At 44.7% G+C, this 15,800-nt stretch overlaps 1 protein-coding gene across 2 annotated transcripts in view; it reads left to right on the top strand.

Annotated features, from left to right (window-relative positions):
• The window catches only part of NPAT (nuclear protein, coactivator of histone transcription), a 358,220-nt gene that overhangs the window by 25,324 nt on the left and 317,096 nt on the right, over positions 1–15,800 (top strand). For both annotated transcript variants that reach the window (XM_078657048.1, XM_078657050.1), the window contains exons 2-3: positions 3,586–3,704; positions 13,002–13,062. In XM_078657048.1, the coding sequence (XP_078513174.1) occupies positions 3,586–3,704; positions 13,002–13,062 (180 nt within the window). The remainder of the gene's footprint in view (positions 1–3,585; positions 3,705–13,001; positions 13,063–15,800) is intronic.

Genomic DNA, 15,800 nt, shown 5'->3' with positions numbered 1-15,800 from the left:
TGTAGAGAAAAGAAGAGACGGGCGTTTTCAATAAAAGGTGTTATTTATTGATCAGTCTCTTTTCTCATACAAGAGAAATGAATCGCTACAATTGTAATACTGATGGTTAAGTAAAATGCATACAGTAAAAGCAGGATTATAAAATAATACTGTAAAAGCATTGATATGGTTTCTTAGCCATATGTTACTTTAAAATGGATAAAAGATATACATACATATATACATTGACTAATTGTGCTCAACTGGTGCTTCTAACTACGCCTACCCCGGTGTACCTGACCTAAGCCTAATACATGGGAGGGAGTAAGTAAGTAGCAGTTTAAGTTAAGTTTGTTTTGCCAAGAGTCTGACTCAAGAATTCTCTGTAAGGGGTTAGTCAGTTCAGTACCTGGGATTTAGAAGGCAGGAGGGCTGGTATCTCTTTCTCAGGACTCTGTATCCCAGTTACCCGCGAGGGCAAGCTGGAAACGCTGGAGGCTGGATTCATCGGCAAGAGGAAAGGCAGCGTTTTTCCTCAGCGCCTCAAAAGGGGAGGGGCAGCGTCTGTGGGCTCTCGCATCAGCTGGGCTCTCCGGCAAGTAGTCGCTGCTCCAAGCTCATCACCACCGTGTCTTTACTTAGGGCAGTGTCGGTATATTTATACCTGAGAGGTGCCGGGTTTGACGTAAGGATGGACATAAGACGTCAATTAAGAACTGGTCGTTCTTACATTCTTTACAGGAGTTCTCGAACAAAATCAAAACAATAGCAGCGGGGATTTCCCAGGTTTGCTGGAGGCTTGGTTTGTTTAGAGAACTCGGTGTGCTTTCTAGGGGGCTGGAGGAATAGTGCTTGCTTAATGTGACAGCATGCGCTATGACTAATTTATGAAACTGGTTTCTGTGCCGTTGTATGGATATTAGTGATTTATAACCGGACAAGGGTCAGAAATTGGAGTATCGATACAGGTCCCTAGATAAACGCACTACACCATAAGGTAGAATCTCCAATATAGCCTCTTGTGTTGTAGGGGCTAGGCATATTTCCCTTCTTGGAGCATTGAACACAGCCATCACTGGGCTGCAAGTGTAAGTATGGTTCATAAAACTAAACAGGGAGACCATCGGAGCTGGGAATTTTTTTCCCCTAGCTATCCCCTAAATACCTGGAGTTTTGTTTCCATGAGATTGTAGTGTTGGTGTCTAGTGTGTTTTTTGAACTTTTTACTTTTGGAAAGTGACACGTTGCCATCTGTGTGCTCATCGATGCTGGGTTGAAAGCATGACGGTTTTGATACCAATGTCCGATTCTAAACTCCATGAATGTTAGAAGCTTGTCAAATGTATCGGAGTTAATTAAGATTTATTTTCACATGTTTCTCCCTTTCTCTAATCACCTGCCTCAAAGGATTCTTGAAAATGGAATCTTACATCGATTACTTTACTCAAGTTAATTTTAAGCCCTGAAAATCGCCCAAATTGATTAACTTGTTAAACAATCCGTTGCCGTATATTATCTGAATAAAAGAATAATTATATCTCCTCCCCAAATAGGCCACAGTTATCCTCCTTACTAGGGCATCCCTTCTTATCAACTTTGCCAGGAGCACTAATAGAGGCCACACTGTACTGGAGAAATGAAGCCATCCCTTCCTGGTACCCCAATTGAAAACAGTTCAATGATTAACAATTTTAGTATATATGAATGTTTGTTTATATGGATTTACACAAATGCAGAAGCTTTGGAATTACGTTTTTGATATTATTAGATATTTTAAGCTGCTGCTTTTGATTTTGGGTGTGCTCAAGAGGAGTCCATATATGAAAGACTAATTTTTCGTTTTTTTTGTCAAAGCTTTGTGTCAAGTATTTGTCTTCGGAACAATAAGAAATACAGACCTCTCCCCTGCTCTAAAATCCCTAAACTGGCTATCGTATGAAGCAAGAATTGAATTAAAAATTGCATGACTCGTAAAGTGCTACATTTCAATATCCCCTGATATCTGGCCAAAAAGCTAGAAAAATTAGGTTGCAGACCTTCGCGAAGTGCGTACACCCTGCTTATGAAACCCCAACGAAACCATAAAAAGAAAATGGGCTCCAAAGCTTTCTCGGTTGTTGCACCTAAGATATGGAATTCTCTACCACAGGATGTTCGTCTAATCTCAACTACCGCATCCTTCAAAAAAGAAGCAAAATCTTTTCTGCTGACTACGTTTTTACCCTAAGACAACATCTCTATGCCTATTTAAATGTAACCATATCAACTACTCTTTGATGCTTGACCATCTTATTGCTGACTATTTTTTGAGATCAAGCTTATTACTCCATTTATTTTCATTGCTATGTTTGTCATTCAAACATGTCTATTTTACGAGTCCAACTAATACCCTACCTCTCTTCATGTAAAGCGCTCTGATACCCACTAAGGTCATGTTCGCACTATACAAAACGTCATATATAAATAAGTAGCTTCTTGCTCCCACACGTCCCAGCACTGTGTTAAAATGAGGAGATCGTGTACCATTTGTAGAGTGTGTGGCACACAGCACAGTTTCTTTTTGTGCCTTTACATAGAGCATGTATTTTGGAACTTCATCTTTCTACTTTGCATTATGTAACATAATTGCTGAATGATTATGGCTAAGTGATCAAATGAATATAACTTATAAAAAACTTTTATTCATACAAATTGTCTATAATCGGATGCATAATGCTTGTACTGTTACATGGCGAATTTAAAAACAGCATACTTAACAATCTAAATGTCTTTCAATGCAAAACAATAACCAAATCCTGATTTCATGTACATAATTTCAACATATAAATTGATGTAAGAGTAATGCTTAGGAATTGATAACCTTCAAATCAAGTCCTAAGTGTCAACAATGAGTATTTGAATGTTTATCAAAAATAGATTATAGATAATTAAAAACAAAGAAAATTGTTTAGTGATACATATATCCAATTTGAGAGACAATGAAGTGGCTTTGATCGCAGATGGATCTTCATGGAATTGTGTCGTGTCTACGGGCGTTTCGGCGACCCAAACGCCTTCATCAGAAATGCCTTTACAATTACAAAGTATGGAATATTCAGATCCGGTAACTGTAATCTGATATGTAGGGAGAGGGATTGGAAAGGGTAACGCGATCAGCTAGTTCAAACTTAAATATTTCTTGTGGGATGAAGTGACCAATCGGAGGAGGAAAACTCCACTCAACCAGGTGATAAAGGAATGGAGATAATCTATATGTGAACCAATCTTGTGAAGTTAGGATGGAACAAATCTTTTCAATAATGGTAGCCCCCAGCTGCTGTTACGTTAAGGTCTTGTATACATGTCTACTATCTCTCACAATATATGCAGGAGAGTAAACCGTCTGGAAACATTTCTGCATTCCGCTTCACCTAAGCGCCTATTCATAGTCCATTTTAACATCAGAAGTCTGCAAGAAGGTATCAACTTACAAATTCGGGGTTGATGTCTCCAGAGGGTGATATTTTATAGAAGTGACAAGTGAACTTAAGCATAGAAAATGTTCTTTATTATGTAATAGAATTGTCAATGAAAATAAACATTTTACCTTATTTATTTGACATTCAGGATATTTGCAACAGGAAAAGCTTGCTTCTACATGCAGTGCTTTTATAGCCGAAAGCCCAGACCTAAAGGAATATGCAGAGCACTATACAGACGAGGGGTTTGTGCCTGGTTGTTTACTGGTAAGGAATTTGTTAATTATGACATGTATCAAATGAATGCTGATGATTTTGAACGATTTTATTGAATTCTGTGCCTCCTTTTAAGAATGCACACTTTCTCTGTCCGGTTTCCTACAATGTGAGCAGTTAATGTCAATTTTGTTGTCTGCTACAGTTCTTTTCAGCAGTTGCAGTCCTGGCACTGGATGTACCTAGGGTTGGTGCTTTTATGATAAAGCAATATGACCACTAAATTATTGTTTTTCTTTTAAAGAAGCCTAAAGCATCCTGGTTATTTGTTTGCTCAAATTTGTAAAGAGATAGCAGTGGCATTTTCATGTCTCACTTCTATACTTTGGCTAGCCGTTATTGGTTTGGATTGGCTTTTAATATTTCTATACTTGGAATTCAGTGGGTCATTCTGTGAATTTTGTGTATGGATGCTCACTTAGTATTGCTCAAATTCACTTAAGGTGTATTAACCTCTAGGCATCACCCTTCGACCTCCTTGTATAGTAGTGATCCCATCAAATCACTGCTGTTGTATATTTTGAATTCAGTAGCACCTTACAAGTAAGTTTGGGCGGTGAACTCTGCTCCGGTCATGGAGTTTGCTGAGTTTTCCACACTCTGTGTTACGCGGAGTTCCGAAAAACTCCGCTCCGCGTAACAGAGTTTTTTCCTCGTTCGCGTTCATCAACGTCAAGTTGGCGAATAAGGAAAATCCAGTTGTCTGTGAGCAAGTAGAGGGCTGCCTCTAAATTCTCCTTGTCCCTTTCCTGATTGATGGTGCATTCTACCCCTCCAGCTGTTGCCTCTGTTCACGTTCACAGATGCAACCCTCTTGCTCAAAAGCTCCTCCTCAGCCAGTATCATGGGCAGTAGAATCCAGTTTATTGCTGATTAAGTATGGTAATGCACAGTGCAGCTTTATTGAGGAGATTAATCTACCATCTTATTCCACACCACACTCCCCAGTTCATTCGTTTTTCTTTCATCTCTTTACTGTCCCAATGCCGGCGCAATCAAGTGTCAGATATTTATTCCAGTGTTTGCTTATACATTGCTCAAGCGTTGGAGGCACTCTCCCATTGCCATTTTTGACTCTTGATCATGAAGTACGTGTGTGTGTGTGTGTGTGTATGTGTGTGTGTGTGTGTGTGTGTGTGTGTGTATATATGTGTGTGTATGTATGTAAATATACACATGTATATATGTTTATGTGTGTGTGTAGGAAACTGACACTTTATGTGATATACCACGAAGTGGTTATAATGTGTAAAGAGTCCAGATATTCCCCCAGAAGTGTACAGGGCTCAATGTAAACCCAAAGTGCTCTATTTTTGGTAGTGTGGTCGAGAAGCCCTAGGCCTAATACAGAGGAGTGTAAGACATTTGTTCTGCACACAGTGATCAATAAATGACACACAACAAAAAAAGTGTACGTTAAAAGGTAAGTATGTTTTTCCCGAAAAATACTTTTCTCTTAAAAAAAAATACAGTGCAATTTTTCAGTTTTGCAATTTTAATCTATGAGAGGAAAACAAGAATGAAGTTTTGCAGGTAAGTACACAACTTACAAATCCAGTCTTCAGGGTCTGTGGTTAAGAGGCAGGGTTCAGGTTAGCACCAAGACTGCACCTTCGGCATCACACGGGCGGCCGGGTGCAGAGGTCAAACTCTGGGCCAAGCTCCCAATGTTAACCAACTAAGTGGGCATGATCGAAGATGTGCTGCTCACATGTGAATTAAATGGTGTTGGGAGTCGATCTCCTGGGGTTAAGGTAATCCCAAGGGGGGGCCTCAAAGCAGCACCAAACTTACATCCTCAGAGGAACAGTTGCTGCCGGGTGCAGAGTGCCAACAAAGCGTCGGGCACCAAATGTAAATCAATGGGAGAGATCGATTTAGAAGAGGTTGCAGGCGCTGGCCAGCAGGCAGGATGAAGAAAATCCACTGCTGCCCAGGTAAGTTCTGATGCTAGGGGATGTAGGGACACCGTTGGTCAAGCTCCCCAAGGCCCAGGGGCTTTGGGTGCAGGGGTGTATTTTGGTGTCGGGAACAGCTTACCGGGCAGGTTGCGGTCAGGGGGAGTCTTCAGATTCAAACTGCAGGCATTGAGGTAGATTCCGGTAGGGGTCAGCCCATGGTGGACTCTGGCTCAGAAGCACTGGGGAACGTTCGCAGGACCGGTGGACCACTTGGACTCGGGCCATGGTCGTCGGCTGCAGAGGTGGGTTGGAGGCCATTTTGCGGTTCCTCAGAGCAAAGTTATTTTTCTTTAAAGTCTGTTTCTTCTGGACAGGCATTCTGTCCATGGGTGATTTAGAGTCTTTGTTGAAGGGAAGCAGTCCTCCCAGGGTTTTGGAGGTTTCTGGGCCTGCAGGTTGAGTGACTTTTGTAACAAGGGCAAAAGGCAGAAGACAGGCCGGCTGGGCTCGTGCAGATCCCGTCACTGGTCCTTCTTTTGTCTTGCTTCTGCGGCTCTTTGGCTTCAGGGCTTCATAGGTAGTCAGGAATCTGATTTTCGGGTCGTGAGGTGCCTTCTAAATACTAGATTTAGGGGAGTTACAGGGAAGTGACAAGTAGGGACCAATGGGTTCCTTACCTGGGGTGTCTACACTCTATTATTCCACCCTCCTGGAGGGGGGGGGGTTATAGCCCTAGCCCTGATTGGATAAGTCCTACCATCTTCAGGAGGGTGGGCACTGAAAATGTGCTTCACTTCACCTCCAGCATATGAGGAGTGGAGTTGGCAAAAGGGAGCATACCTTCTTTTCTCACTGTTTTCCAGCCAGCTCTCCTGCAAGGCCTTTTAAAGGTTCCCTCTTGAGCACTCTGCTTATCCTTTGGGTGGAGGTGTGACCCCTTCGCCCAGGATGTGCTTGGTCTCTGGCCTCAGACAGCAGGGAATCTCAACCCAGGGATCCAGAAACATGTCTGATGGTGGCAGGCTGCCTAAAGCCAGCCAGAGACCACACCAGGGTTTGTAGGTATTCAGGGGTCACCACTGAGGTGCCCTGTAGGCACATGTTTCAATAAATTCCACATTGGCATCAATGTGGGTTTGTGAGAAGTTGTTAATTACTAGGCCTGGGTGGTAAATTCCGTTCCGCTTGCGGAATTTGGGTAATTTCGCGTTCCACAAAGAACGCGGAATTGCCTAAAATTCTGTGATCCACGGCTTCGCAGAATTTTTTGCGTGTTCGCGATATTTCTCCCTGAGCATGCAAACAGCGTACGCAAACAGGAAAAAAGCATCACGAACGGGCAGAACAAGCAATTCCATGTGTTTGCGGAACCTTTGCGTGCTCGCAGAGATTTTTTACAGTTTTGCGGAGCGCGACTACGCAAATTCCGCCCACCTCTATCTATTACCAAACACTCCTGGGTTCAGTAAAGCCATCATGGTGCTGGGGAATTCGAGTTTCCAGCCCATGTACTCTGTATGGTTGCATGGCCTTGTTGGGTGTCCTTTGCGGACCCTCCTCAGTCCCAATGCCCTAGGTACAAGGATACCATTTACTAAGGACTTACAGGTTGCCAATCGTGGTACAGTTTTGTGTGTGTGTGTGTGTGCACATACACACACACATGCAGGTCCTTGGCAGAGTCAAGGATTTAATACTCATTAGCATGAGCTAATTTTATGAGGATTTTTATGTTACAGCTTACCAGACAGCGCAGTTGTATGGTATGGAAAAGACATCTTGGGGAGTTTCAGAAGTTGACCTAGGAATGCATTATTAATGTTGCTTGCAATTGGTTTTGTAACTCACATTCTTTTGCTTTTTCCTTTGCTGGCTCATTGCACCATCAGGATTCAAGCAAGCCGGGCCGAAGACGCCTGAAATGGCAGAAACCGGTCCCCGGAAGCTTGTTTCCTTCCCAGTGTAAGAATTGGCTTTTGTAGTCTGGTCTGCCCTGTTCCCATGATGCACTGGGCCAGGGACAGACTAATTTGCATACAGCCAGGTTCTGAAACTGGGATGGTGCAATGAGCTAAAAAACGGTGTTGGATCTAGCCCTGATCTTTTGACTGGGTGAGAGTACTCTGCTTAATTCAGAGACTCTGTCCATCACCACCCCTTGTTGTAACTAATTTTGTCCACCCTAAGCGTGGAAGGGTATACTCAGATGTGAGTCCCTTGCTCATTGCACCATCAGGATTCAAGCAAGCCGGGCCGAAGACGCCTGAAATGGCAGAAACCGGTCCCTGGAAGCTTGTTTCCTTCCCAGTGTAAGAATTGGCTTTTGTAGTCTGGTCTGCCCTGTTCCCATGATGCACTGGGCCAGGGACAGACTAATTTGCATACAGCCAGGTTCTGAAACTGGGATGGTGCAATGAGCTAAAAAACGGTGTTGGATCTAGCCCTGATCTTTTGACTGGGTGAGAGTACTTGCTTAATTCAGAGACTCTGTCCATCACCACCCCTTGTTGTAACTAATTTTGTCCACCCTAAGCGTGGAAGGGTATACTCAGATGTGAGTCCCTTGCTCATTGCACCATCAGGATTCAAGCAAGCCGGGCCGAAGACGCCTGAAATGGCAGAAACCGGTCCCCGGAAGCTTGTTTCCTTCCCAGTGTAAGAATTGGCTTTTGTAGTCTGGTCTGCCCTGTTCCCATGATGCACTGGGCCAGGGACAGACTAATTTGCATACAGCCAGGTTCTGAAACTGGGATGGTGCAATGAGCTAAAAAACGGTGTTGGATCTAGCCCTGATCTTTTGACTGGGTGAGAGTACTCTGCTTAATTCAGAGACTCTGTCCATCACCACCCCTTGTTGTAACTAATTTTGTCCACCCTAAGCGTGGAAGGGTATACTCAGATGTGAGTCCCTTGCTCATTGCACCATCAGGATTCAAGCAAGCCGGGCCGAAGACGCCTGAAATGGCAGAAACCGGTCCCCGGAAGCTTGTTTCCTTCCCAGTGTAAGAATTGGCTTTTGTAGTCTGGTCTGCCCTGTTCCCATGATGCACTGGGCCAGGGACAGACTAATTTGCATACAGCCAGGTTCTGAAACTGGGATGGTGCAATGAGCTAAAAAACGGTGTTGGATCTAGCCCTGATCTTTTGACTGGGTGAGAGTACTCTGCTTAATTCAGAGACTCTGTCCATCACCACCCCTTGTTGTAACTAGGCTTAGGCTCTCCAGCATCACTTCATATCTCCCTTGCTAAAACCTTATTTACCAATATCCTTCCGAGAACTCCTGGTCTGTAAACAGGCCTGTAAATCTTGTTCTCATCACATTTACTGTGCATTTAAAGACAGAGACTGACTTCAAAGTGATAGCATTTATGGACGGAATGCAGATTGTTCTCCCCATGGAGTAGGGGTGTTACGGTGTCTGAAGATAGATTGGCGATTATTTGCAGTTAGGCAGTCTTAACCTGTAGCTTTGACATATTTAATGTCTCCAAGAATGAAAACAAATTTCCATGGCAACCACATGAAACACTGATATGTACGTACTGGCGAGCCTTCCAGTACTGTAGGGTGTTGCTGTGTGGGCGGGAACTTTTTTCTTCTTTTTTGCAGTTTTATATAGCGCGAACTTGACTCAAAGGTATCAGAGTGCTTTACATGAGCACCAGTTACATTACACAAGAACACATTTGTTTTTGGTAGGCACGGGTAGATTAAGTGACTTGCCCAGAATCACAAGTTGTTGAGCCGAAACTGAGACTCGAATCTGGTTTCCCAGGTCCGAAGTCGTTAGCTCTGACCGTTATGCCACATCCTTTCTCTTGAACGCCGCCCCTACACCTTAGGCCAAGTGCCCTGCCGCCACTTCACTAGCAAAATCATTGTAGGGGAGTGCATGCGGAGCAGCTCATTGGTGACAATAGCAGCAGCCAGCAGTGGACTCTAGCAGGGAACACTTGCTGAGATGTCATGTTCCTGTCTGAAAACTATCTCAATCTCTCTAAAAGCATGGACGCAGAGTGGGGTAGAAATCCTGCCTTACGATCGCCCTTGTTGAAGGGCTCCTAATACTCCATCAGAGTATCTTAAAGCTAATGAAAGCTTTGTCAGTAGAGCAGTAGGTGCAGGGGCATCGGGTGCAGCAGTTTATGGGTCCTCTGCATCCCACTAGAGGTTGGATTTTACTGTCCAGGTAATGGCAGGGGACCCATTTTCGTTGCCTGGACGTTGCAAAGGCCACCTTGCTACGTCTTTGCTGAGGGCCCAATGAGCATGTGTTTTTTAATAAGTTTTATTTCAGTTGGTGGCACTGTTCATCTGTAAAAGCACTCTACACTCACAAACTATGTTTAAGCATGTTTGCTCGGGGAGAGGTCCTCTCTTCCTGCCGTAGAGGCTCCTATGCACCAGGCAAGTTTTTCTAAATTGCTGGCTGGAAGCAAAGGCCTCAGAAAGCGGGGTGGATGGGAGTGCCGCGTTCACTGAAATGAATGACCATGTGGCATGAGCAATCTCTTTTGATAACCAATTTTATTGAGTTTCAAAGACAGGAAGAATACAGCCCTTGTCATTTAATTCCAAGCATGTTACATTGATTTGCAGTCGCGCTTAATTGTGTGCTATACACACTGTGTCTTGCGTCTGTCCAAAATATCGCACACAATGAAAAAGTCTCACTACATAACCTGGCCCAACCATTTATCCCCCACCTGACAATGCTTGGTTGGACATCTCCTGGCTTCGTACAGTGGCCTTTCTTGTTCCGCCCACCAGTCTACACCTTTGCGCTATTTGACTACACTAGGTAGGGTGGGAAATTTCCATGCAGCGGCAATGTCTCGCTTGGCCACCATGATGGCAGTAAACAGGAAGAGCTTGTCCGCCCGGGACACAACTTAGATGTCCATAACTCCCAAGAGCAGGTTCAGGGGACTATGTGGCACCTTCCAGCCCAGGATATCAGTCCGCTCAGATACCAGTGTTTCCCAATACAGGGTGAGAAGAGGACATGCCCACACCATGTGGTAGAAGTCTGCCGGTTTTGAGCCACAGCGCTCGCCAGATGGGGTGGCCAGCAGTCCTGCCCGGTTGAGGTGACGGGGTGAGATATGCAAAATGAAGATAGTACAGTTGGACCATACAGAGCCTAGCTGAAATAGTAATGGTTTTAGTAGCCATCACGGCTTCTCGCAAGTCCACGTCCTCCAGAGGGCCCAATCATACCTCCCATCGGTGTCTAAGAGAGTCAAGTGTGATTGGGCTGTTGTAGGTCAGTGAGTAATAAATCCTCGATACCCCACGCTTCCCCAGATTACCCATCATGATTTGGGCCTCCAGCAGACTAAATTCTGGAAGCAAAGTGCCTATGCGAGGTGAGAGTGTGGCATAGCTGTAGGTATTTGTAGAATCGCGACATGTGGCATGAGGAATCATAGAGGGCAAATGACTGAGCCGTCAGGGTAACAGGAAATAGGCACGCAAGATCAAATGTATAGCTCCAATTCTGCCTCAGGGGACTGAGGTGCCCCACCTCTGTTACTTCCTACGTAAACCACCACCAAGAGTGTGCGCCCCGTTTCCTTGCTTTGCCCCCACTGGTTTATATAGCGCAAACTCGATCCGAAAGGTTTATTTATTTATTTATTTATTTATTTATTTATTTATTTATTTATTTTATTTATTTATTTAAACAGTTTTATATAGCGCTTCTGGACCCAAGAGTATCAGAGCGCTTTACATAGTGAGAATAAGAACAAATCAATTACATATTAAGTAAAAAATAAACAATTGGAAATGAGCAGGAGAAATTAAGAAAATAAAATAACAAGTACAAGGCGGTAAGATCGCGACAGGCATTAGTAAAGCATAGTAGAGGCAGTACAGGGGGATTTGAAAGTAGTGCTAAGGAAATGGGTGAGGTGGGGGGAGGGTTAGATGGAGGGGGGAGAAAGTAGGGTGATAGAGAGAGAGTGATAGAAGGGTGATGAGCAAGTTCAGGATCGATAAAAATTAAGTGCCCCAGTATTTATTGAGGAGAAGAGCTTTGAGTCTCCTTTTGAAGAGAGGGTAGGAGGGGTTGCAGCGAAGGTCTTTGGGAAGTGCATTCCAGATAGTGGGGGCATTACCAGAGAATGCACGAGATTGGGTCTTTTTGCATTTAAGTTTGGGAGGGATAAGGACAAGGGAGTTAGCTTTACATACGCACCAGTTACATTACACAAAGACACATTCTCTCTTTTTTTTTTGTAGGCATTAAGTGATTTGCTCAGATTCACAGGATGTTGAGCTGATTCTGAGACTCAAACCCAGTTCCTAAGTGGCAGCTCTGCTGTTACACCACATTCTCTCCAAAAGCCTTCAGCTTCTTCTCTTTCCAAGCCTAACAGAATATATGTTATGAACCACAGACTGCGCTCGTCAACTCTGCCTTCACTGCACAAGATAGTACTAGGTTCTCCCTCGTCATGTGGGCAAGCGACAGGTTAAGTATTGGAACTTGGGATTTGAAGTGTTCTCCTTCCACCACTCATACTGGAAGTGCTGTTATGTATGGAGTGTGCCCTTCTGCTGGATTGTGGCGTTTCCCGAAGCGTGGACTCTGCTTAGAAGAATGGAGCTTCCTTTCTCGCTGTGCTTGTCCTTCAACCCGTGTCCTCATTCTGCCTTCCTCAGTGTCGGTGCCTTACTGCATCGCTACCACATGCCAGTGTCTCTAACTTCCAGAGTCAGGACATCTGTGTCTTGCTGTTCTCGTGTTCCTACTACAGCGAACAAGAATTGCGTAAAAAAAAGTCAACGTCGACGTTTGCAAATATTGTGGCAACACATACTGCAATTTAGAGACAATGATGCATATGCACTCTCTCACCCTCGAGGGATGTGCCAATGTGTAGCAGCTAGAATAAGACATATACGTGTCAGAAAGACTCTTGCCTGTCAAAATGGGATATGCATAAACAGGGGTACCAATACATAACAAACATTGGCAATGCCAATAGATCGTACCTATGGGAGATCTGTTGGCTTTGCAATGTTTCTTAGCCATTTTGCAACATGTCTGAAAGTAAAGATAAAAAGTTCCATAACACAGCCAGCTTTGACTGTGTCGTAGCACTTTTTTTTCCTTTAAATTACAGCCATGCTGTACTGAAGCCAGCGCTGCTGTACAGTATGGCTAAAACAACACTGGCAAAGCCAATTAAAGTTGCATAGGTGATACATATTCCCTTTGTCAATGCTTATTTATTTAGTTGTCTCCTTATTGTTGATTCAGAGACTTATCCTTGTATGATTATACACTTCTACTTTTTTGTGGTTTTAATTGTGCGATTTGTAACAAAACTTACAACTGTTTAAATGTGATAACTTTATCTGTTATATTTTTCAGTCATTATTTGGAAAAAACTTGACGACAATTCTTAATGAGTATGTTTCCATGAAAGCAAAAGGTAAGCCTAATTGTTAAAAAAATTCATACTGTTCTTTCTCTCTCTGTATGTTGGTAAATTATTTAAACTTTTAATGATGCTGAAATGTTAGTTTCTATATTACGATTTTTAAATCAATAAACACTATAATTTTTACCATGCATTTCTTTATGTGCCAATGTGCAAGACGTGGAGCGTGTGTCCTCTTGTGTAGGTTTAAAAGATCTAAGTTTATTTACCTTTTACAAATTCTGCATGAGGTTTGCTTCCCGTTTTAAGTTTCGCCTGAATGGTGCCACCTAGCTACGCCTTGAGTCGAATCTACCATTTTTAGTTTGTCAAGACGACTCCTCACTAGTTTTCAGGGAAACCAGACTACCGTATTGCTATGTGGGTGAGGGGCAGGGGGCATTGAGGGCAAGTGTGTAAAAAAAATTACAGCCGCTGGATCCCATGGAGCTCACCTCCAGAGATGAACAAATTCATGTCCAATTGTTAGCTATTTTTGATGTGCAATTTGTAAATACCAGGAATTCAAGATTCTGTGCCTCATTGTTAGTACAACATGCGTGCAAGTCAGTTACCATTCCATTTGCTTCACAGGCCCCCCAAAAACGACAAATATGCTGCATTTGTATATTTTTTTGTTTAAAATCTTTTTTTTATTTTCTGTCAAACGCACACCACAGGAGTATTAGATACACAGCGGTAAGCCTACAACCCTATCCAGGGCCGGCCGCGTGATTGGACAGTGCAATAACTTCGCTAGGAATCTATGCAGAAAGGTAGATTGTACACAGCGTTGCGCCTACAACCCACGAGGGGCCGGCCGCGTTCCATATTGCAGAATGTAACATCATCTGGTCCTGTGGGGAGGCAAGTCCCTTAAGGCCCACCTTCGTAACAAACAGGCAACTAGCCCAGACTCAACAATCAGCCCAACGGGGCCCAGGAGCCCAAAGAATGGTAGAGATAGAAGAGGAAAGGATAGACGAAGAGAAATGAGCAAAAAGAGAAAAGGAGGGACAGGAAAGCGAGAGTAGGAGTGACGTGGGGAGGGGGAAGAGGGGCGATAAGTCTGACCCATTGTCGTTGGCGATAGGGTCACATTGCAGGGGGGCAGCAATGGAAGCAATCTGCTCGGGTCAGGGGGGATAACAGCATCCTCAAATAGGCGCAGCGTCCTGAGTTTGGTGGGCACGTGGCGCGCATGTTCAACAGTACAGAGATATTTAATTAAAGGTTGCCAAACCGCCTTAAAGCGGATGTCGCACGCCTGCAGCCGTGCTGTAAAAAGCTCCATCGTGACAACATGCCATAAACGCACAAACCAGGCTGCGATTGGAGGAGCTTCGTTTTTCTTCCAATACAGGGCCATAAGCTGCTTGGCCACTCCTAACATTTGGAGCGCCAAGGTCCAATCGCTCCTGGTGAGTGCCTTCAGGCCAGCAGGTTTAATACCTAGTAGGATTGTGCTCGTGACTTCAGGCAAAGGGAACCCCAGCACCCTCATGATGTGGCTAAGGACCTTTTTTCCAGAATAGAGTCAGCGACGGGCATGTCTACCAAATATGAATGCAGATCGGCACCTTCAGCACAAGGGGGAGGTTGTAGGGAACATCTTGTGGAGACGTTGGGGCATGTAGTACCACTGATTCATGAGCTTATAGGCGTTTTCCCGCTGCGGGATCCTACGGTACATTTGGGGATATCATGCCAAATCCTACACCACTGTGCAGGGGTAATGTCCGTGTCTGATACTGCTTGCCATCTGCATTGATAGGGGTGGGAGGGCGGCGTTTTTGGATGCTGCAAAATCTGGGAAATAAGCCCCTTAGATTCAGCAGGATGTCGGACCAGCCGCTCAAAGGGGGTGAAGGCGCGTGTGGCCTCCTGATACACTTCCTCCTCAGACACCCAGTGCTTCAGCTGGGCATATTGCAGCCTCGCAGCCAACGGAACACGGAACTCTTCCCTACATTGAGCAAAGGATTTAAGCTTACCCTCCTCGAACAGATCAGTAATCACCCTGCAGTCTCCCTGCGTCCATTTGGCAAAGGCATGCGAGTGATGCGCCGGTGGGAAGGACGGATTCCCTTCTATCTGGGTGTGCGGTGAAGGAAATGTCATGAGGCCTCTGCATACAGCTACTTTATCCCATACGTCCAGAACCGTTCTTGTGGGTACCGCAATATAGGCGCTCTTGGAGAGTGCCGACCGATAATGCCAGGCAAGGTCCCAGATGGTTCGCCCCGTCACTGCCTGGTCCATGTGCAGCCATCCCTTCTCACTCTCCGTCACCCCCCATTCCACCACAAATTGGAGGTGCGAGGCCCAATAATAGTCCACTAGGTTGGTACATGCCAGTTCCCCCCTATCTCTCGATGTCATCAGGAGCTTCTGCGAGAACCAAGGTCGTTTCCCACCCCAAATAAAGTTTGTGAGGTCACGCTGGAGGTCTCGTATACAACGTAGCGGAATGGGCGTGTGGAGGCACTGAAATAGATATAACATTTTAGGGAGGATCGACATCTTGATGGCATTGAGTCTGCCTAGCCATGACAGCACCAGGGGTCTCCACTTCCGCAAGTCTTCGAGGACCGACCTTCGACATTCCCGCCAATTTACTTGTGTCCATGTGTCCAGAGAGGGAGTGACCTGGAGGCCGAGGTAGCGGATGCCTTAGGAGGCCCACTGGTTTGGCACTAGCTCCTTCAGGAGGGGGATCTCTTCCTTCGGGATGGTAAGGTTTAGGGCCC

Source organism: Lissotriton helveticus, chromosome 8 (assembly GCF_964261635.1).
Source record: "Lissotriton helveticus chromosome 8, aLisHel1.1, whole genome shotgun sequence".
NCBI classification, from domain to species: domain Eukaryota; kingdom Metazoa; phylum Chordata; class Amphibia; order Caudata; family Salamandridae; genus Lissotriton; species Lissotriton helveticus.
The sequence above is the reverse complement of the archived record's forward strand: the minus strand, read 5'-3'. Positions and strand labels throughout refer to the sequence as shown.